The sequence below is a fragment of the Neopelma chrysocephalum genome, unplaced genomic scaffold, assembly GCF_003984885.1.
Source record: "Neopelma chrysocephalum unplaced genomic scaffold, ASM398488v2 Primary Assembly neopelma1_119, whole genome shotgun sequence".
NCBI lineage: Eukaryota > Metazoa > Chordata > Aves > Passeriformes > Pipridae > Neopelma > Neopelma chrysocephalum.
This window is the reverse complement of record NW_020897781.1, coordinates 4,456,333-4,479,652: the sequence shown is the minus strand read 5'-3', so window position 1 is coordinate 4,479,652 and position 23,320 is coordinate 4,456,333. Positions and strand designations below refer to the sequence as shown.

The 23,320-nt window shown below is 40.6% G+C and overlaps 1 protein-coding gene across 2 annotated transcripts; it reads left to right on the top strand.

Annotated features, from left to right (window-relative positions):
- The first annotated feature begins 6,137 nt into the window (after positions 1-6,137).
- Positions 6,138-22,972, top strand: ZNF831 (zinc finger protein 831). 2 transcript variants are annotated; one of them, XM_027697546.1, is made up of 6 exons: positions 6,138-6,254; positions 13,990-18,265; positions 18,723-18,865; positions 20,496-20,665; positions 20,794-20,933; positions 21,220-22,972. In XM_027697546.1, exons 2-6 carry the CDS (start codon positions 14,021-14,023, stop codon positions 22,072-22,074), a joined length of 5,553 nt encoding a protein of 1,850 aa, XP_027553347.1. In that variant the 5' UTR covers positions 6,138-6,254; positions 13,990-14,020; the 3' UTR covers positions 22,075-22,972. The 2 variants fall into 2 exon arrangements, with proteins under 2 accessions (XP_027553347.1, XP_027553348.1); XM_027697547.1 differs by lacking the exon at positions 6,138-6,254 and adding an exon at positions 8,112-10,451.
- The last annotated feature ends 348 nt before the right edge of the window (positions 22,973-23,320 follow it).

Below are 23,320 nucleotides of genomic sequence, written 5' to 3'. Positions count from 1 at the left end.
TATTAAATTGCTCAATACTTCAGAGACCTAGTTTTTATTAAAATGAACCCTGAAAGGATAAGTTTAGCAATGGATCTTTACAAACACAATCACTGAAATCTATACCATGAGGAGAGCTGTTGAGATGACTGTTTCCATAACAGCATCTACAGGATGGTCCTCAGAGACACAGGATACTGTTTCTATGGCAATGGAATGTCTGAGCCTCAAGGATGCACAGAAATCCAGTATAAAAAATAGGAATTTTAGATTTAAGAGGCTTCCTTTTCATACTTATCTGTGTTTAACCACTATACCTACATTGTAAACATTTTAGGTGGGTGACTCTCTTTAGCTTTTTTTTTTCTAAAAAAAAAAAAGGTGGTATCCAGTCATTCTGTCTGTCCTCCTCTTACAACTTCTTAAACTGTTGGTTAATTTTAATCAAGTTACACTGTGGGACTGGTGTGTGTCTCCTGGCTGGGGCTCAGAGTGGTGGCACTGGTGGGATGTTCATACAGTGAGTTCAGTTCTGTCCTCTACTGAGGCTGAGGGCAGGAGGGACTGGAGATACTGGAAAGAAAGGGTGAGGGTATAGAACATGCACTTATGGTGCTTTGTAAGCACTTCAAGTAGGCAAGTAAATGGCAACAAGTAAATCAGGAGTGTTAGAAGATGGCATAGGAACAATTTCAGTGTGGTAGGACTGTCCCTACAGCCACAGACAGACATGCAGATCAGTCACTTTTTGTCTTAAGAAAACATGAATTATGTCCCTGTTAAGTAATACCAGTTTTAGCAACACTGGTGCTCTCAATTCTTTGTGCCTTGTCATATTCCTGTATCCTGACTTGGCCAGATATTTGGCTGTAAAAATTCTCCCAGATTATCCTACTGGGGTCAAATTTACAAAGGATCTGTAATATGTTAGATATTGGGCTTGACACTGAGCAGATTCACAACAGAACTTCTGCACTTCTTTGCAGGGGACCATCAGAAATTAAACCCAATACAACTAAAAAGCAGAGTATTTTCAGTAATTTCAGAGCACCATGTCTGGAGCCTGAGTCTGGGTGCAGTGAGTGTCTGGATGCTGGAGACTCTTCTTAGCATGTACCCAGAATTTCAGGACAAGGAGATAACACATGTTAATAGCTGAAAAACTGCTGATACAATTTCGGTGTCTGCTTTTGAAAATCGGAGCCATTAGTGGTGTCAATAAATTACAAAAACTCATGGTAATCCAATTACTGCTATTTTAAAACACTAAGGCTCCTTTGTAGCTATGGAAACAAAAATGCAGACATTAATGAGCAAGGGGGAAAAAAACCCTGGTGTTTCCTTGACGACAGATAAAAGCAAAGCTCCATGAAACCCGAAGGGGAGAGGGACAGAAATACCTCTTACCATGACACACACAACTGAAATACAAGTCCAGTGCAATGACAGCCTTCCCTCTGCCAGGAAGCTACAAGTGCTCCTTCCCATTTCCCACCTTTATCCATGCACGAGGCATTCTGTGTGTCCCACTGATCATCTCTGTGAGGGTAACAACTGAAATGGCATTTTAAAGCCTGTGATAAGAACCTTCTGGGCCGTGCCTGGATCAGGTGAGTGTTGCACAGAACACGCTGAAAATGTTTCTCAGACATCAGGCAAGAGGTAAATGATTGGTGCCAAATCTGAGACTGGTCCGGTGCTTTGCAGTGTGAGTTTGACTCGTGCTGCACAGAAAGCTCAGCGTGGGCAGAGCAGACACCACCACTGCACACCCAGAGGTTGAAGGGCAGCATCATAAATTCTGGAGTGCATCATAAATTCTGTGTACGTGTATAGATTTACACATAGTACCTCTTCTCCCAGTGAAAACCTGTCTAAATGTTGGGTAAAATTATGGCACAGATACAAGGAGTGCGCAACTGCAACTTAATTAGTAGCACCTGAAATTTAGCTGGCAGCTCTCACAAAATCCCAAAATATTGTTTGTCAGAGGAACTCAACACTGTTCAAAGATAATAAAACAAGAGAGGAATTGTAGATAAATGAGAAGACACCAGTCAGATTATAGGGTTGCTTTCCAGTGGATAGCATATAGCATAATAGAATATTGGCATGTAAAACCATTAATAAAATTAATAAATAGAAGAATTAATTGGCAAATTTCCCATAGGCATTTTAGAAGAACTGAACTTTAAAAAATGGTCTCCCTTTAACTCTATCCAGCTTATGGTGCAAGTGAAGATCCCTTCATAGTGGGAAGGCAAGTGTATCAACTGGTTCAAAATCCTAAATTATTTTGTGTCTACAGCAATAAAGAGCTGGATACTAAGCTACAGGAAGGTAGGGTTTCCTTGACAACTTGTTGAGAAAAGACACAACTACATAAAAACTTACAGGGAAAATTAAAAATCAAAATAGCTGAGTTGACTGAATGGTGTGGACTGGGACAGTCTACCTGTGACTCTGTTGGTCTGGGTCACAGTGATGGGAATGCTCTGTTCCTATATTTATAGTTACTGATGCTTCCTTTTACTGGTTTTGACACTGATCTGAAAGTTGGTTCAAATGATCAATGGCTCTGTCAAATTCTATTCTCTTTTCTGTAAAACACATTTAAGTTAGTGTAGTTGGGGGTTTTCAGAACATTTCTGACTACTGTCAGTAGTTCTGGTTTTCTGTTTTTCTATGACAAGTCAGAAACAGATGGAAAAATTAATATGTCTATAGTTTGTGCACGTACAAACCAGCAAACCTTCCTGCCTTTTCGAGTTGAAGCAACTGTTGCTCTGACAGCTACATTGCTTCTAAGTGTGTCATAATTGTAATTACTCATATTTATGATGTGATATGCCTGAAAATTAATCATTAATCCAAGAGAAATTACCGCTCATTAATCCAGCAATCTATAAGACCTGGAAAGACCCTTCGTATTTCTCCTGCAAAACATCTGTTTTGTAGAAGAGGCACCATAACATCCTCCACTTTTTAGCCTTTTAACTGTCAGGAAAAGGATGATTTGAGCAGGGAGGAGTAATTGGAGATCTTCATTCCCACCCAATCATCTGATGCTTTAGAAGCAAAGCTGGACTCACACATCTGCCTTTTCTCTCTGATGTCCAAGTTTTTTCTTGGATTGTAGACTGTCCTTGTAAATGAATTCATAAAATAGTCCTTCACTATACCTGTTTATGGTGAATTAATACTAAAAATCTAAACCAAATAACCCCCAAATCAAACTCTATGAGGATTCAGCATTTAGAGCCTCACCTAAAACACATTAAATCTAAACTTGGAGAAAATGATCTGTGGGTTTTTAATGGAAGATGGTTTGAGGCTGGATTTTTTGTTTTCTTTTTTCCCTTTCTCCCCTGGGTGTGTGTCCAGCTCTGCTGCTGGGCTGTGAAAGGAACCCAAGCACTTCAAAGGAGACATTCCGTTCTCAGTGAAACACTGAGTTGTGTGTGCACCCAGCTGAACCTTTTCAGTGCTGTGACTGCCTTTGCATTTTCTCAGCAGCCCTTGGGTCTTTTCCCTATGGGATCCATTACTTTGTCTTCTGTTTTAGTTTTCCTTGAACTGGCTTTTCTTTGGCAAGTAGACTTGTGTTTGCTTCTAAAGGAGCCACATCTCTCCCTTTTGCTGTTCGAGCACATTTTTGTCTTTAAGTTTTTTTCTCTTGGACTTCTTTTTCCTGTCTGGCCTGACCAGTTTGTGAGGGTTACTCTCCTTTTTGGGTGGTGGTTTTTGCTGGCTCAACAAGATAGAAGTGCCAGATGAATCCTAGTAGGTGTTCTGCATTATTGATATGAGAGTAGTAGTTGGCTGTCCTGTTTACTGGAATGCTTTGAATTTTTTTATACTCATTTTTTTTCCAGACTTTTAATAGTTGCTTTAAGAGATTCTGTGAATTTACAAAGCTGTGATCTTTGTGAAAAAAAAGTCATGTTAATGGTGGAAATGTGCCTTTGGTCAAGTGAAAGTTGTGTAGGCAACCATGATTTCTGTACATTCAGAGTTCATGTCTATAAGGGAAATATTGCCATTTATGATAACCAATAGCAATATTTCATAATGGTTCTTCATGGGGAGCAGTCCTCAGTGGAGGATTAGGTGCATTTTGACATTCCAGGTGTTACTTCACCTGCAGCAAAATGGCCAAAACCAAGGCAGAAATGGTGACTGTTGCAGTGACTTGGAAATACGACATCTACAGTGCCAGGATACAGAGTTGTCCATGCCACATAAACCTTTCAGAGTTACTGCTTCAGGGTGTGTATTTTGTTACTAAACTTCACTGAATTGATTTAAGCAATTCCACTTTGCAATCCTCATCAGGCTGTACAATGGCACTCGATCTGCAGGAGTGGAGCCCTGCTGGGAGCCAGATTTCTTGTCTCTCCAAACATTCACTTTTCTGTATCAGCTGAGGCCACAGACATTTCTCCAGTAAAATTTTCCTGGAGCTGCTCTCAGCTGTTAGTGTGTACCTGAAAGAAGAATTCAAGCTTCTACTGTGGCCAGTAGCCAGACCCCCTTGGTACCAAGGCTGTAGTGCTGTGTGTTAATGGCAATATCTCTGAGAGTTTTACCAGGTACAGAACTGAAGGTCGTTTTTCATTCACTGTTGGGTGATTCACTGCTCAAGTCCCTTTATCAGTCTTTGTTAAAGTTCGGGATTAGTAGTCTGAAGTCCTCAAGTCCAGTCTTGCTGTTTTCACTCACACACTAAATTGTGCTCATTGGGCATCCACTTTTGGGTCCTCAGCCCTAGGAGCTCTCCCTGCTTCACCCTGTGGGCAGGAGATGGGCTGAGAACTGCCAGGGATACCCTGCACTAAACAGCAATGTGGGCATCACAAAGTATCTCCTCTTTCCCACCCCCTTTGCCTGTGTTTCCCTGCTTTTGATTGTCAGCACAACATCAAAGGCAATAGAAATCCTGAGTGACTTGGGGATCGTTTGAATATTTGAAAAAATAGACAGCTAAACCTTTCCACTCCAGAATGCACAAGCCTTCTGTCCAAGCACATGGTTTTCAAGCTGGCTGTCTTCTCTCAAGGTACATAAAGATATATATTTAACGAGTGTTAGTCCCTGACTATCATGGAGCAGCCAAGGCACAAAGGCTCCTTGGAGTTTTCAAGCTCCTTTCTGAAAACTGTTTTTTCTCTCTTTCACTCTTTGTGGTAAAAAATCTGCTTGAGAAGTGTTCTTGCTTGTCTGACAAAAACCTTCCACCTGTCCCTCCCAACAACAGTGTGCCCATAACTGTTTATATTCAGCCTCTTGTGTCAGCAATTTCGTATCAGCTTAAACAGCACTTTCCTCTCCTTCCCCACGATATTATAGAGAACATCCCCTTTGTCTCACTCCTGTTGGTCTCCAGTAGTTACAACAAACATTCAGGTCTGTTTTCTGCCCAGTTTGGGTGAGTAAACCTGAGGCATTGCTGGACTACTGAACAAAAGTGGGTGCCAGTATGTTTTCTTTCCTGTGTTTTGTGGAATATTCAAGGACATAGTCCTGGCCTCATTTTTCCTACCTGGCCAGTTGTGGAGTGGCTGCTCTGTCTATCCTATAGTGCTACCAAGATCTGAGTACCTATTTAGCACCTCCAAAGGCAGAAATACAGGTGTGCTCTGACGACTTCTACCATGGAAGTCTGGACAGCCTTCTGGAATACAAGCTCTTGTAGGTTAATTAAAAAACAGCAGCAAAACCCCTAACAAAATGGTCACACTATGTAAAATCTAAAAACCTTCCTAAATACTTAATTTACCTTTTATTTTTTTTTAATTTAGAGGATGAAGAAGAAACTTGACTGGCCAAGTTAAAAAAAAAAAGCAACAACCAAACCTTAGAAAAAAAAATAAAAGGCAAAAAGTGATAATTTTTCATTTGTGCCTGATGGGGTTGTGTGTGTGGTTTTTTTTTTTTTAACTGTTTGCAAATCTTCAGTGTAATGGTTTGAAACCCAGTCGTGTCATTTCTTTACGCCCACACACAGAGCTGCAGTAGTGCAGACACTGTAGCAGGCAAACCATATTACCAGCATCGGCCATTAAAACTCTTCCTACACCAGCGTGGGCTGACTTCACCCCCTCCTCTCTTTGCACACACCCCACCACCCACCTTTCAGTTTTCAAACGCTTAAAAAAAAAAAAAAAAAGAGAAGAGAGAGACACTGAAAAAAAGAAAACAGGATGCTTCTTTTGTTTCAACGCTATTCCAGGGACCTGAACCTCTCCACCTGCCTGTGAATTGGCCACCTAAAGGTTAGCAAGTGTTTCGTTCTCGTTTTATGTGGGCAGATAATTAAATTCGAGATGGTAAGGCAGAAATTTTAAAGTTCTAATTTTTGTAATGTGATGGTTCTTTCACTTAGCAACGAGAAAGATTTTTTCCTAAAACACAAAGCATTTCAGTTCTGGCCCCACTTCAGCTTTTAAGAGGGCTTTAATCGGTATTTTTTCATCATTTAGTCCAACCTCCTAAACTTTAAAAGATGGATTAGGGTTATTATTTTTCTGTTAGAACAACCTGTTGATTGCAGTCTGCTGGCTGGAGGTTGTTAACTCTTTCCTAACGTGGGAAATGCACAGGAGGAAATTTGATGAAAAGATGAAAAAATCAAAATCCTTGGAGGTTTCTAAGCACTAAAAATCCTACTTTTTTCCTCATTGTGAAGCCACCAACAGTGTTACAAAACCAACAGATGTTTTAGATATGTTTCTTTTTAGAAATAAGTGGTGTAAATGTAAAATAAAGACATATAATAAACTAGAAATCTTTTCTTATGACTGGAGCTGAGAAAAGTAGTAGGATAAGAAGTAGAATAGGAAATATTCTCTGATATAAATTGCATGAAGAGATCAAAAAAGCCAATGCAATGTTTACTTCCACAATAAAATATATTTTAGGTAACAATGTTCTTACTGATTTAAGCCTTTTGAATGTTTTCATTTATGGACATTCAAGAAAAGGAGAATAAAAAAGTATAGAAAACTGTATGATAATATTCAAACCAGTTGTTATTTTAGGATGAAGAGAAGTTATTACAGATCCCATTCTACTTAAAAGGTTTTAATATTGAATTCTGGTACAGTGTTTACAAAAATAATAGTTAAAAAACCCCAGCCAGTTTTGCTGATATTACACAATTGTGGAAGTTCGGTGTCAAAAATATTTGTCCTCAGGTTACGGTACAAGAATTTCGAAGTTCAGGCAGCAGGTTTTATAGCTGCTTTATACTTTTATAACACACGAGGCAAAACTTCAGAACAATGAACTTCTTACTAACCAGCAAGATTTCCCAAAGTCAGAATTTGAGATGTCACCACTGGAAAACTATACAGGTTTGAGAAGATGAGGGAATTACACATTTCCAGCCCAATTCTGCAGGGAACTGAGGCTCCCAACTTTGTTCAAAGGTCCCAGCAGGCTGCAGGTGGAACTGGCAGTGCTGTGAGATCAGACACATCCCACAAGAACAAGTGAAAAGGTGAAGTCAGTACTTCTGCTATGAGACATTTCAAGATACGAAGTCGAACTGAGAAAAGAGCAAGGGCAGAAACAGGTTTTAAATAAAACAAGATGAACGGTGATTTCTGGGCTAATCTGGAAAGGTATCGGTTCCATTTGGCTTGTTTGAACTCAGAACTAGAAAGTGCCAGAATTGGGATACACTCACAAACACTTTGTTTCCATCAGAGAAGGGGTGCTTAAAGTACCTGCACAACATTTATTTCAGACCCCGTGGTTCACTATTACTTTATGATACTAATATTTAAGTAGAAGTTTTGTCTAGTCAGTCAGGGGAGTTCACAAACACTGGCACGTTGTGCCAGCCGGCAGTGGGGGGAATGCAAATCCCAGTGTCTGTGTCTTCTGCTGACAGAAAGATACTGTGTGCTGGTCTCAGCATCACTGTCCTCAGAAGAAAAATGAATAATTAACAATCCTAAAAGATGCTTTAGTTCCAGTTTGAAAAGTTCTTTAAAACACGTAGGATCTTTGAAATCTTATTCTCTCATTAGCACGGGAAGCTGCTTATTGCTGCTTTCACTTGATCACCCCTCTGACAGAACTCTGTACCTTTGCAGGGGTTTGAACACCTGGGATGGTGCCTTTTCCACAGATACCTGGGACCCAGAAATGCATAACAATGGGATGTGGGTTTATCTCCCCAAGTCCTGCTTAGGACATGAAATGAGAGCAAAGTGTAGCCCCACATACTCCCTCCTGGGCAGTACCTGGCAGTGGCTGATCTTTATGCACAGTAGAAGTAGATGTTTTGCTGTACACTGAGACAATTGAGAAGTTTCTCTGAGCAGGACAATGTTTTGAACTTAAATGAGTATAAGTAATCTCGCACAGATATTCCATTTTAGGAAGTGAGACACAAAAATAGATTGATTAAAAATTTAACTTCATTTCCAACAGAGTTAATGCAGTGTAATACTGGTCCTCTGTATTATGTGCACAGGTCAAATTCCTTCTAGCCATTAGAGCAACCTGTTCATCCATATAAATGGGAAGAATCACAGGATGCTGTGGAGCCAGCCTGATTCCAGAGTCACTTATTCAAGATTTAGAGATTTTAGATCAAGCTTCAAAAGGTTCTACTAAGCCCTGAAACCTGTGTGATAGTGGCAAATATCCACATAGGCACTTGCTTCAGTTGTAACTTTTGCTTTAATTAATTATTGCCTCTTCAAGCATCTCAGGATAAGAAGTTTGCAGCTTTAGCATGTGGAATGTTACTGAGTGGCCTAAATAATGAATTTTGAAAGTTTACACATGTTTTCAGTTTGTTCCTAGTTCCAGCATACTTCTGGAATAATTAGTACTGTTTAAAACAAGTCTCCCTTCTAAGTAAATTCATCATAACTTAATAATAGTCAGTCTCAAAGTGGATTAAAATATAATGGGCTGCAGATATGTGATCGAACTGAAGAGAAACTAATTTTGACTGGTTATGTAAAATGCCCAGAATCATCTGTTTGTCTGATTTGATTCATGCCAGTGTTCTATTATAAGATGTGCATCTTTTTCCCCGTTGGTTTGTTGACTGTAGCATGCAGTAATCCTCCAGAAGATCTCACTCAGAGGTGAGAACACATTCCTTTAGGAAAGTATCTCCCAGCAGAGCTGAAACTAGTTGCTGCATCTAGTTCTCTCCATCTGGACAGACAGTCTGTAGAGCAGAAGCATGAGTCATTGTAAAACAGTTCAGAATGTCAAGTATTTTCTAGATTCACTGATTTTAAGCACTTGCAGTGCCATTACCAATTACTGGGAGCATTTCAGGCTATGGTAGAAACAAGAAGGATTTTGAGCAACAATATCAGGCCTTGTTAAGAGCTTTTCTGCCCCCTGAATAACTAGATGACAGGTAAGAAGGATAGGAAGAACAAGACAGAAATATTTCTCCACCTCCAAAACTAGAGGCCTACTAAATCAGGGCTCCAGAAACAGATGGAAAGCAATCCAAACAACAGGAAAAACTCTCCAGGATCAATAAAGCTGTGTGGAATGAAGATCCACTGGGGCCTCCAGCATTAGTCTCTCACCAGAATTAATAAAAGAAAGAGCTTGCACTGAAGTGGATATTGGACAATCAGAACTTTACAGTTTCACCACTATCCAGTTTACAAGGGACAGGCTGCAGTGTCTGAACTGGGCAGCTGCTCATTGCAGGAAGATTAAAAGCTACATCTTCCAAAATATGATGTTCTAAAGGAAAATTTACAGGCTGGATATACCAATTTTGTAACATTATTGAGAATTTATATTCCACTTTGGGATTCACTCAGTCTCACAGCAGTGGAGGGCGTAGTCATCCCAGTCCATAATTTAAACAAGTGTTTGGATGAAGAAGAGCTGCCCCTTCCCAGGACCCCTCAGTGCTGCTGAACTGTGTTACCTGAGGACTCTTCATGAACTCAACCCACAAACAAAATCTAATCTTTTAAAATGATCTTTTCACTGCTGTTGACTGTCCCCTATCCTGTTTTCCCTGCAGTTTCCACAAATTTTAGGGAGGTTTGTTGAGCATGACCTAAACACTTTTAGCATTCCTGAGGCACTTTCCCACCTCGTTACAAGCAAATTACCTTTAGGGGTATAAAGAAAAAAGCCTACCATTGTGTCAGTGTATTTCATGGAATGGTACAACTGAATGCAGGGCACAAAACCCTCACATTTTGAAGATTCTGAGTAAAGGTTCCTACATAGAGAGTGATAAAGGATACAGAGAGATTGAAATGTCACTTCATTTTCTTCTGTTTCAGCTCTTCCTGTTTTCTGAAGGTTGTCACTGTGACACCAATGTAGAAAAAAAAAAAAAAAAAGAAAACCACCCAACTTCCTACTTCTAATCTGTTTCAAGTCTTTGTCCTCGTTTCTCTCTGCTTGCATCAAGTATTGACAGAAATGAGGCTTTTTTGCTGAAATGCCTGGCTCAGTCAAAGGTACGTGAGCTAAAATTATTTCCAGACTAAAGAGGATTTCACTTCTGTTTGCTCTCTGGTTTATTTAAGGTAGGGATCACCTAAAGCTTTTTAAAAAGGCAAAGACTTGTAGTATAACTGAGTATATTGTGTATGTTCAGAATGTTGAAAACTGGCTTCTGTGGGGTTACAAAAATAACATCTGTCTTGTCTCCAGGTTATACCTGTGGACCAAGGTGGGGACTGAGCAACTGAGCTTTGCATGTGCTTAGGGACTGATGCTCTTCTCAATGTTGCATCAAAAAAAATTATATGGAAGTGCTGGAAATAAGTAGTTACATGTCTATTTATTGATTTAATTGATGATGAAGGGCAGCTGACAGAGCACTTATATGTGACATGCAGAAGACAAAAATCTTTCACTTGTGTAGTCCAAGATTATTATAATAATGCTGACAAAATTAAACAAGTTTTATAAAATGTATTTGGAACTCAAGAAATATTCTATAAAAAAGGAACACACTGGATTTAAAATTAGTTTTTTATACCACCCTTTCCTATTAAAATACTTTATACTTATAAAGTGAGTAAGACATTTTCTGCTACAATGATTTTTTATCTGAAACTTTTCCACTTCTTGACTTTTCAGTGTTCCACAGGACTACCTATGCTGTGTACCTGAAGCTAGAATTCAAACTAGGAACAAAATAATTGTATTTATGTGGAATTTTAGTGACCAGTTTTGACAGCTTAGGAAATCAATTTAGATAATTTTGGACTGGCCAAATCCTGCATTTAGTTCTGTTTATTTTTCCTTATCTAATTAGGATCAAGTTCTTATGCTGGTAGTTCAATGCCACAAGCTGCAAACAGCTGGGAACATGAGGTGGATGCTCAGTAACAGAGCTCAGGGGATAATTAACAAAGGAAGTTTTTCTACTTAAGGCAAGGACTATCCAGCATCAGCCTTGGGGCAGAATTAGTTTGAGATGACCTATTTTTGTCAATGTACAGAGAAATACAGTGGCTTTTTTTTGGTATATAAACAACAGATGTGAAAAGTCTGATTGTATTTGCCCCAGTAGAATATAAGTCAGGGCAGTTTCACTTAGGAAGAAAGTCTGTTTGTTTGCTGTGAAAAGCAGGAAACTACCACAGCTGGTAGAAATGTGTTATTACATTCTTAACAGTAATGACCTTGTGTGTCACCATTACTTTACTTGTTTAGCATTGTTTAAAACTTCCCTTTAAATTTTCTGCCACCACTTAGGTATTTTCTTTGTGGACCATTGCAGAGCACTGAAATGATTCTCAGAATTACACTGAATTTTGGGCCCCAGAAACTTAATAAGTGAAATTACAGAGAGTCTCTGGTATTTGGGAACCACAGGGTTCATATGAAAAACATCTGGCCATGGTGAGTCCTGCTGACTCAGGCTGGCCTTGAAGGGCCCATCAGCTCTGTGTGCCCATGGGGATATTCAGGGAGAGAAGTAGTTTGTGACACTGGAGCTGACTGGGAGGAAATGTAAAATATGTGGAAATGTATTTCCACACTTCTCTCCGGGGGAAGGAGAGGAGCACAACCACTGTGACTTGTTTCATCTGATGTGGTACTTGTTGGATGTTCTGGCTGCAGGGTATTTAGGCTTCATTTCTTGGAGTCTGGACTCTGAAGTGTATTTTTTTCCTTCAACTTCTTTTTTTTCCCCCACATCTTTGGAAAAACTACTGCATGCTTAGTTTGTGAGTATCATGGGCTCATGGCTTATCACTTGCTCCTGTTTTCATTGTGTGCTGTGTTAAAATTTAAAAGTGCCTGTATAACTTAAGAACAACCTTAAATGGACTTGAAATGTTGATAACATCACTTTGCAAATCAGAGAAATCCACTTTTTTCCTGTAGTGTTCACCACACTATACAATATGGATAATAACTTAATTTCTTTAACAAGCCATATTCTTTTAGCATTCTTCCATCAATATAATCATTATCTATAATAAAAAGCCACTTAAATGATTATTCAATGTAGAAATCTCTGAAGTGGACAGGAGAAGTCCGTGTGTGATAACTGAACTTGATTTATAACATTCATGGGAAAGGAGAAAGGGAAAAATCTAACAATGCTGTGCACACATCAGTTCATTTTACAGGTTGCTTTCTGGGATGGAACCAGTACAAATTTCAAACAGTGTTTTTAAGTAATCCTTTTACTGTTTCCCAGCAATGATTACCTATTAAAATGATCCTAGGAAGTTACAGAAACGCCACTACAGCTTGTGCAGTAAAGCAACAAATTGCAGATTTCAAATTTAGCCACTGATTATGTTATTCCAAATGGGTTTTTTTATGACTGTTTGCACAAGAACAGCCCATTATTCATAGCAGTAAATTGATACAGAGCTGTGAGTAAAGCTGAGTAAGAAATAAACATTCACAGATCACCTGATTTTCACCCTGACTGTAATTACAAGGGGTTATGCTCATGCCCCTATCAGCTACTCCAAAGATCATTTTCAACTTGATTATTTTGATAGTTTACTCCTTTGTTGCTAATGAAAGAAAAAAGACAATACAAATTTTTGTTGAAATAAGAACTAGTCTGGACCAGCACCAACCCTGCACATATTTGGACAGATTTCATAAGAATAGGCTCACTTTTTTCAAAAACTGTGTCTAGAAAATGTTTTCATCTGGCACTAAAAGCATCTAAAAATAAGCAGCATACCATAATATCTCCATTTATTAGACAAAATGAATTTGGGCTACACAAAAGCCATCTTTAATTTATCCCACTATTTTCCTATGATACCGTCTTTTCTACTTTGCACATATTTATGTAAATCTCACTTGTAAAACAGGACATCAGTTTACTTTTGTTCACTTCTTTCCATTTTACACCACTTGCTGCAATATGTTTGGCTGTAGCTCCCTTAAATTTGGGTAAACACAGATTAATATGAAGCCATGTTTACTGTCCTGTGTTTGGAACAGTTGCCCAAAGAACCTGTGCAGTTTTTATCCTCAGAGGATCTCAAAACCAGACAGGGTAACACCCTGACAACCTCATCTGACCTCAGTGCTGACTCTGCTCTGAGCAGGTCTTTGGACTAGAGACCTCCTGAGGTCCCCTCTAACCTCAGTTGTCCCATGTTTCTATATTAACAATTATTAATGTTAATTAAATATAAAAACATGATACACATATATAATGAGAATATGGTTCCAGAAAATTAAAATTGTATTATTTCTGGTGTGCTGAGAGCCTCCACTTGCAAATCTGAAACTCAGGTTTATTTCTAATGCTTTGGGTACTTATCGTAGATAGTAAGAGTGGTTTTAAGTGCAGTGTTAAATGTTCATTACACTTTAATTCCTAGATAAGAAATGAAAAATGAATCAATTTAATTGGAAAATGAAGTAATTGTTGTCTGTATAATGCCTGTATGTAAGATTTGTGATATTCTTAACTGCTGACTCTCCTAGTCCAGCAGTTGAACGTTTGTATTTTATTTGCTGCCTGAAGATTCCTAATTGCTCTGTCTCCCCTCCTCGCAGGTACCTGAGCACGTGGCAGAGATCCCTTGGCATGGAGGCACAGAAGGCACAGAAGGCACCTGGTTTCACAGCTGCACCCCCAGATGGCCCCGTTCCAGCCTCCTCTCTGCAGCCCTCGCAGGGCCCCTCAGATCCCGGCCAGGGCACCGTGCTGCCCCGGGAACCGGCGCTGGCCCAGCCCGTGTACCTCAAAGCCCTCACCATCCCGCTGTACCAGCCTCTCCAGGCAGGATGCTTCCAGCCACACGGGCAGTTAGTGACCGCCAGGAGCTGTGTCCACCTCGACAGCACCAACATTCCTCTCATCCTCAACCCACTCATCCCTCCGGAAAGCCCAGATCGGCCTCAGTCAGTTTTTCAGAAACAACTTGGGCAAAGTCTAACATTGAGCATAGTCAGCACTTTGCCAGTTTTATCATCACTGAGTTCTTGTGTAAATGCATCTATTGGAAGCCCAGGAAAATCCAAAAAAGCTGGGAAATATATCTGCAAACACTGTGGACGAGATTGTTTGAAGCCAAGTGTCCTTGAGAAGCACATTCGCTCCCACACAGGAGAGAGGCCCTTTCCATGCACCACCTGTGGCATCGCATTTAAAACTCAGAGCAACTTGTACAAACACAGGAGAACTCAAACACACGTCAACAACACCAGGCTGCCCTCAGACTCTGACACCAGTGGGGCATCAGAGCAAAACGGGAGATCAGCAGAGAGCACCACCTCAGCCCAAGGCAGCAAACCACTGAGCAGCACCGGTGAGGACAAGGGGATACAGGTGAAACAACCAAGTTCAGAGACCAGTGCTGGACCAGACACTAAGAAACTTCATGAGCTTTCACTGCCAGCAACAAGCACTTCACCAGTTTTTTCAGAAAATCAAGAAACAACGAATCCATCCTTCAGTTCAAAGGCTAATCAGGGGGTTCCTGAAAGAGAACCTCGCAGTTTATCATCTCCAGGAGCTTTGCCAAATGGTCCGTGTCAGAGGAAGAAGATGCAGGAACAAAGAACTCCAACTGCCAACAAGCATATTCAGCTGCAAAGGCAGCAAGCAACCTCTTCGGAGAAGCAGTGGGATTACAAGCCATTGGACTGCAAGCTGAAGAAGTGTGAGAGCACTGACTCGGGGTATCTGTCCCGCTCTGACAGCACAGAACAACAGATGGCATCGCCCAGCCCCTTGCACAGCCTCTGTGAGCACAGCACGGAGCTGGAAAGTGAAACTGCCTTCAGCAGCCCCAGGTGTGCCTCCGGAAGCAGTGCAAAGCCAGAGGCAGCTGAGAAAGCTGCAGCCTCCATGCTAGAGAAAAAGAGGCTGGAAGAACACATTTCAAAACTTATTTCTCATAACAAAAGCGTGGTGGATGATACCCAGTTAGACAATGTCAGGCCCAGGAAAACTGTCCTTTCCAAACAGGGAAGCATTGACCTGCCAATGCCTTACACATACAAAGACTCTTTCCATTTTGATATCAGAACCTGTGATGTAAATAGGAAAAAGAATCTTGCCCTTTGTTCAGCAAAGTCTACCTTTGCACCCCCGGAGAAATGCAAGCCAATGTTTTTCCATTCAGTTCCCACCCAGTTCTCCACAACCATTGACACTGTGCCTGTTACTCGGAGCAACTCCTTGCCGTTCGTGGAGGGAGCAAGGATGGCACAGGACAAACCAGGCTGCTCAAAACCACTTTCTCTTACTAAGCAGTCTGTAAACACAGGCACTGCTGGTTTGCTGCCTAGCAACAATCTTGCTGCAAATTCAGTGGATTTCCCTAATAGCCATCCCCGAGCTCTAGTCAGACAAACAGCCGTGGATGATTTGCCGCTAAGTAATGTGGTTGATCATCCTCCTCCTCCAGAGGAGTTGCAAGGCAGTAAAAAGCTTGGGGCTGGAGAAGTAATCAGTGCTAAAAATAAGAAACACAATCAAAGGAAGTTAAAGATGTTCTCTCAAGAAAAATGGCAAATGTATGGAGATGAAACATTTAAGAAAATCTACCAAAAAATGAAAAGCAGTCAAAACGCCAAGAAAATGAAACAAAGGGGGGATAAGATTACAGATATTACAAGCTTCACTCCTGACTCAAAGGAATCAGCCAGCAGCACTGAAATTATTGAGGAAAGAGATGGCAGGAGCTCTGTAAGTGACAGTCATTCCTCCCTTGTGACAGCAGCTTCAAACACTGGTAAATCAGGAACCTGTACTGATGGTAATCGTGTTCTGCAGAATGTGTCCTCTGAGGAAACTGCAGACAGTGTGTCCTACCTAATGGAGACATCACATTCCACAAATGCCTGTGCACGGACTGTAAGGAGCAAAACTTCCCAAGGCCCCAGTGGCAGCGACAGAGAGAAGTGCACAGCTCTCAGCAGCACAGGGCGAGCTCCAAGCAGTTGTGAGCTCAGGCTTCAAAATCTTGAGTGTCAGCCCAGCTGTCACAGAAGGAATGATGACTCCTTGCCAGTACAGAGTAGCAACTGGGAAAACCCAAGCCCTGGGAAAGAATCCAGTGCATTTGAATTAGATTCTAAAAGCACTACACACAATTATGGAGGCCATCACAGGACTAAGGAGACTGGCCAGCATGGCCTGTGGGTCCATTGCAACAGCAGAGAGACTGCAGGGAAATCCCAGAATTTACCATCGGAAAGAAAAAAGCTGAAATTTGAAGTGGAGAAGACACAAAATATGATTTCAATGTCCTGCCCTAGTCCTGGTAGCGAAAGCAGTGCAGTAAGTGAAGCAGAGAGAGCCCATTGCTCTGGCACTCCCTGTGTTTCCACAGCTCCGGTGACGTTCTCCAGTAAAGCAGAAGAGCAAAAATTGAGCACAGGAATTAATGAATCCACTGGAGGTACTGAGAATGTGGAATATATGAAAACAATCAAACTCCCCACAAAACCTCTCAATTACAGTGATGCTGACCTCCTTTCAAATTCAACTGGTATCTCAAAAGCTTCATTGGTGGGATTTTTAGGGCCTGAATTAAGGGGAAGTGATTGCAACTCTCTTGCCTTGCACAGTGCAACACATAAAGATGACAAAACATGTCTTGTGAAAACAGGAGCAAAAGTACCACTTTTCAGTGACAATGCTGTGGATGTATCTTCTAAGATTCATCATCTGCAATCTGGTCATTCAACTCCAATCCCACAACAAAATGCCTTTTCTCCAAAATATATCCTTAAATTGCCACAGGCCAAGAGAGCCTCAAATTTGTCACTTTTGCCTAGATCTGAACAGGTTACACCTTGCACATCTGAGACGGACACCCTAACTACCCCTTCCTGCTCTTCCAGCAGTGGATCCCTCCATTCTCATCCCAGTGATGTGGTTTGGTCCCCTTTACAATTTGAAGTGAGACAAAAGGCTGGCACAGGAGAGCTTCGATGGAACGTACACACAAACTGGAAAACTCCAGGATTTTGTTCACCAGTCAACCCAGAAACAACAAATATCTTAACCACAGCAGATAATACCTTTTCTAACCCAAACTTCAGGCCGCAGGATATGGCAAGAGATGATTGGAAAAACAAGCAGAAGAAAAATAAATTAAATTATCAAAGGCAAACAGAAGAGAAGTGGATGAGCATAACTGCTTGCTCTACACAGACTCCAAAGAAGAAAATATGCTTTACTTCTGTGTATACAAGTGGCTTTTTCATATCAGCTGACATCAAAGATGAGAGAAAGGTTTTACAGCATCTTTGCTCAGGAAGTGACTCTTTGATAAAGACATCAGCTTCTAGCAAGGGGGCAGAGCCAACAGTCGTGGGATGGGACAGAGGGGGAAGTCTGTGCACCCTCAAGGACGTTTCACCAACAGTGCAGGACATGCTGCAGCATCCTCAAAGCTCAACAGACAGCCCCACTTATCTTTGCCATTCTTTTGGCACTTTTTATTGCCACACTCTCACCACTCACTGTAAAGAATTCCCAGTGTTCCCCCACAATAACAGGACCTGCTCCTCAGGCAGTTTAACAGTGTCAGGCACAAAGGGCACCTTCCCCTCCCTCAGTGCTGAGCCCAGACTAACCTGGTGCTGTTTAAGCAGGAGCCTCCCCCTGCCCACGGAGCAGAAGGGGAATGCAGACTCTGCCTACTCCTCCCTGCACTCCTGTGACAGGGGATCCAGCAGGGAATGCAGCCTGTCCAAATACGACATCTCTATCTTCAAAATGAAAAATATGAACAAGACTGTGGCATATGGCTTAACAAACACGAGTTTAAGAACGCTGGTTTCATCATTTTCTAAAGGACAACAGATGCAGGAGGTAATATTAATAATCCTATTTGCCTTCTCAAGAGGGTGTTATTGGCTGACAGCCCATCCTCACCCTCTTATTAGAAAAATGAAATAATTATCAGAAGTATATTTATGGTCATTTCCAGGATTTTGTTGATACAGAACTTACAATTTACATTTTTAGAAGATAAATCTTATATTCATTTAATGCATGAGAAAGGTATACTTTTGTGTGAATATTTAAGTTTCTTTCACTTGACCATTTTGGTAAGAATGCTGGCTAGTGAGAAGAGTGAACTGCTATTTTCCCTTTTGGGTATATTTTATATAGTGGTCAGAAAAAAATAGGAAAAATTCAGAGTTGTGCTATTAAACTATTATGTTGTTCAGTGCTATTTAAAAAGAGCACAGATTTCCAATCTCTTGGTCAATGTAACTCACATTAAGTTTTCATTTACTTAATTTTTTCCCAATATTCTCAACAGTTAAGCTCAGTAGCTCCTGGTGGTGCTTTCAAAAATGTTTCAGAACAAAAGAAGAAAACTGTAGTTTGCAGAAAGGAAAAACCCTCAACAAATAAACTCAAGAGGAGCCACAAACAGAAAAAGATTAAAGTCACCCCCAAATGGTAAGAAATATGGTTTGCAGCTTCGCTAGATATAGACATGATTTTGCTGAAATGGGTGTAAAAAGTCCACAGAAAATAAAAAGTCATCCCCAAAATTCAACCATGTTAAAATTGGGGAAATAAATACATCTCTCAAAAAGAGAGATTCTCACACCACAACAGTTCCCCAAAGGTAAACCATAAAAAATACCAGTATGTTGTTTATTACCAGGAACAGACTTTTCTAAGTCAAACAGACATATCCCAAAGAAAGAGGATGACTGGTCAGTTGAGTCTCACTATGCTTTAGAAATTATTCTTATCTGTCAGACTTGTCAGCATTTACTTTTGCTCAAAGGGAACCAAAATCCTTTAGTTTTCAATCTGGTTACAGCTCAGAGCAGAGCACGGCCCTTTTGTGCTTGGAAGATCCATATCCTGAACTGCTATTCACAGGAGAATGCAGAAGAATAAATATCAAGTTTAACACAAACTAACAAAACCATCTGTAGTTCAAAGGATCATTCGGTTTAAATGAAAAGCAGGAAGAATTTGAGCATAAAACTATCAAAGGCACATTGTCTCAATCAGCAAAGCTCCCCTGTATCTAATGGGAGTTCAGACCAGTGGATTTAGCCTCTAATCTTTCAGGAGCGTGGGGCAGCAGAATGTCTGATGAATTGCTTCAATAAGAAACAGATATTGTGTGCATACATCCCTCTGATTCCATTTCACGACCGAAATCAGACAGAGTGACTCCCTTGAGGACAAATCAGTGTCAGTAACTTAATCACCGTGTCTAGTTCAGCAAACAGCACTGAGGAGCATGAGAACAAAAATAGAAGACTCAGGGCTATGTCATCCAGCCTAGTCATATTCCTCTAGGACTTTTTTTCTGGTTTGTTTTTTGGGTGGTGTTTGGTTTTTTTGTTTTGTTTTTGTTTTTCCTGCTGACCTCAGAATTTATTTATTGGGTTCTGTCAAATAAGTAAAGGGATTCAGGTAAGTACAGCATCCTGAAAGCTCAGATCATGCATACTAGTAGCTAACTGGCCCAACTGGTAACCAAGAAATTCAGTGTAATTTTCTAATACACCAAATACCAGAATTACCACGCCCTTTTAGGTTTATGTCTTGCTCTGCGTGTGGTGACATTCTACTGATTTAGTCACTCAGAGTTACTGAAAGATCTATCCAGAGTAGAAAACAAGGCAGAGTTGGAATATTCAGTGTGAGTTTTCTAAATAACTGAAATACTTATGCTGTTCTTTAGTGATGATGAATAGGTGGCACATAAGAAGTGAAAAGTAAAAAAGCCAACAACCACACAGCGTCAGGTGATTCCTGTATGATTCAAGCCTTTATGAAGTATATTGTTTAAAAATTCCAGATATAGGAAAAAGAATCTGTTACTTCTTAATCCTTTTCTCTTAGAAAACCAACAGAGGGGAAAAAAAAGTAATAAAATAATTGTGGGTCTCTTGCCTAAAATCCTGATTTTTTTTTTTTTTTTTTGAGTTGACATAAGCATCTCTTTCACAGTGGTAAACTGCTCTTAGACTTTAATGTCTGTGATGAGGTGGTGTTATTACTCTGGCAGGTTTTACATCTCCCATATTTGTTTACCCTTTCAATGCCTCTGGCACTGCAGGTACAGAGGGAGGCACATCCATGGATGTACCCAGTTGAAAGTGAACCGGCTGAGCAAGAGGCCCTGTTTTCCCAACAGAGCACTGGATGCTTTGAGAAAGGGCTATTCATCACAGCCCCCCAAATTCAATAAGCATAAGAAGTGCCATTCTCCTCAATCGAAGGTGCAAGGTAAGTATTTTGAATATTTTTTTAAAAAAACTGATGTTAGTTCAGCGCTACGATGAGAAATGTAGTAAGTTCTAGCATGTGGGGCAATAAAAATCAAAGTAAAAGTTTCTTCAACCTCTTTTCAATAGAGAGTTACCTACACCAGCAAAATTCCACCTCAGATAAACCACTTTGCAAAAGGAAAAAAGAAGGAAAGAATAACTCAGGAATATCTTCCCATACTGAAAACCTAAACCATGTTAAACAAAAAGACAAAACGGATAAAAAAGTAGGTATTGTACCTTAATTCCTGTATTAATACTTATTAAAATAAAAAAAATTGGTAATTAAAACATGAATTATATTCAGCTGGTTTAAAGTTCAAGTTGAGACTACTTTGTATCACAGATTTTGTTTAAAATGTTTAAAAATGTGTTAAAGGCATTACTGGGGGTTAAAATACTATGAAAACTTACTAATGTTAGCTTTTTAAAAAGAACAACTAAACTTGCATCAATTGCTCTGGACTGAAAATTTTAAACCTCAGTTTTTTCCCCCCCTCCTAATTTCTACAGGACATTTCTGGGCAAGTCAGGGAACACACAGGAACAAACGTCTGTGTCCAGAACATCACGGCTCCCCTGGGAATAGCTGTGACAGCTCATTCCTTTCCCTCCCCAGCTCCCACATCCATGCAGCAGGTCAGCAGGGATGTGGCCATTTGCTGCTGGGTGACACAGCCCCTCGTGCTCCAGCCATCCGGGCCAGGGCATTCCCGGCCGAGCCTCCGGAGTGACTCAACGGCAACTTCCTCTGGATCTCGCCCTTCTGATTTTACAAACACAGGCACAGGTGACCAACCCAGCAGCACAGCCCCAGAGGCTCCTGGTCCTCTTTCCTTACATCTGGAGACAAGCCAGGAAAACACACTGAGTGCAGAGTCAGAGAGGCAAATATCTGGTACTTTAGACCCGGTGATCCAGGCCTCGGGAGGGGAGAAAACTCCAGCTGAAGAAGACACAAATTCACCTCCCAAAGAACACCCAACTCCCAGTTCCCAGCCTGGATGTTCACTTTTATTTGGATCAAAAGCAGAGTCTCTTCCTGAGTCAGTCACAAGGGCTCAGTTACCCAGCAAAGAATACACAGAGAGGGCAAACGTGTCTCAAAATCTCCTGGACCTCCACGGAAGCCGAGACAGGAATGGATCCCACCTGCAGCCCGATCCCTATGGAAGGCCACATGCAACAGCTGCTACTACCTTTAAAAAGCCCCCAATTTCTCTCAGATCCCCTGAGTTCAAGAGTTACTCTGCAGCACTTTCCAAGACATACAAAAAGAGAGGTTTAGAGATGATGAGGAAGCAAACGCGAGTGGAGTACGATGACACGAGCAGTGATGATGAGGACAGGCTGGTTATAGAGATATAGCAGACAGGCTGCTCACCCAGGGACAGAAGGAAATGCCAGGGATGTCTGATCCATATTTCTGAAACACCTAAACATCAGCAAAGCCATTCCTCTGTGCAAGAGGCAGAATTCTCTTTGGAAAAGCCCTTTCTTTCAAGGACTAGAACTTTTTTAAAGAAGCTTATTTGAGGCATCACACATTTAAATGCAAGAGGTAAACCTGTGTTTCTGACGGGTTTCCAGCACTGTTATGTTCTTGTCACCCTCACAGATTTCCCACAAGTGCTGGCTGCCAGTGGGTGTGCTACTCAAAGCCTGCAGTGTATTTGATTACTTCTAACAATACAACAGCAGCAGTTTCCTCTGTGTATGAGCTGGGATTTCCTGGAAAGGTATGGATGTGTTCTCTTCCATACACTCCTCTTTTCTTGTAGTCACTGCCATCTGCACTGGGAGTGACACACTGGCATTAAGGGGAAGATCTGCTCCCTAAGTATCTGTGATATTGGAAGAGTGTGGAAAAATGCTGACCTTTTTCCATGTTGCACAAATGTCAATGCTTCTGTGTGAGAAATGACACAAGCATGCTTTGCTTTGTGTTTCGTGCCTTTTATGCCAAGATCTACTCAAATATTCTTGATTTCTAGGTGGAGAATATGGGTGTTAGCTGTTGATATTTCCTTGTGGTAAAATTTCTGACAAGGATTTTCTCATTATATTTGTCACATTGTGCTCCAACCGATGTCATCTGGAATGTTTTGTTTTTATTGTAATTTTAACTGCAATGATGCTCTTTTATTGAGGGTAAAGAAGCTATATGGCATAGCTGGTTTTCTTTTTTTTAACAAAAAGTTTTGTGCTACAAACCCTGAAATTTACTGGTTTCCATGTGAATAAATAATTAGATATTTCAACCTGACCAGGTGTATTCACTTGCTTCATTAAACTGATAAACACTAAAACCATTCCACTTCTACATTACAGTCAAATTCTACACTTCTACTGTTCTTGTATTGTGACACACACATAGGGTTTCATGCATTAACCTACATGGGATATTTGGAGTTGCTTTTACTTTAGTCATGCACAGGTAAAAGCTTATACAAATCATCATCACAAAGAAATCTAGAATATACTGGCTGAGAAAAATTAATGTATACATGCAAAAAGATGCCAAAACATTCAGCTGCTTCAGATATGTTCCATCTTCATCTTCAAACTCCTTGTGTATCATTGTTCATAGTACTATGGATGGCAAGAAAGTGTT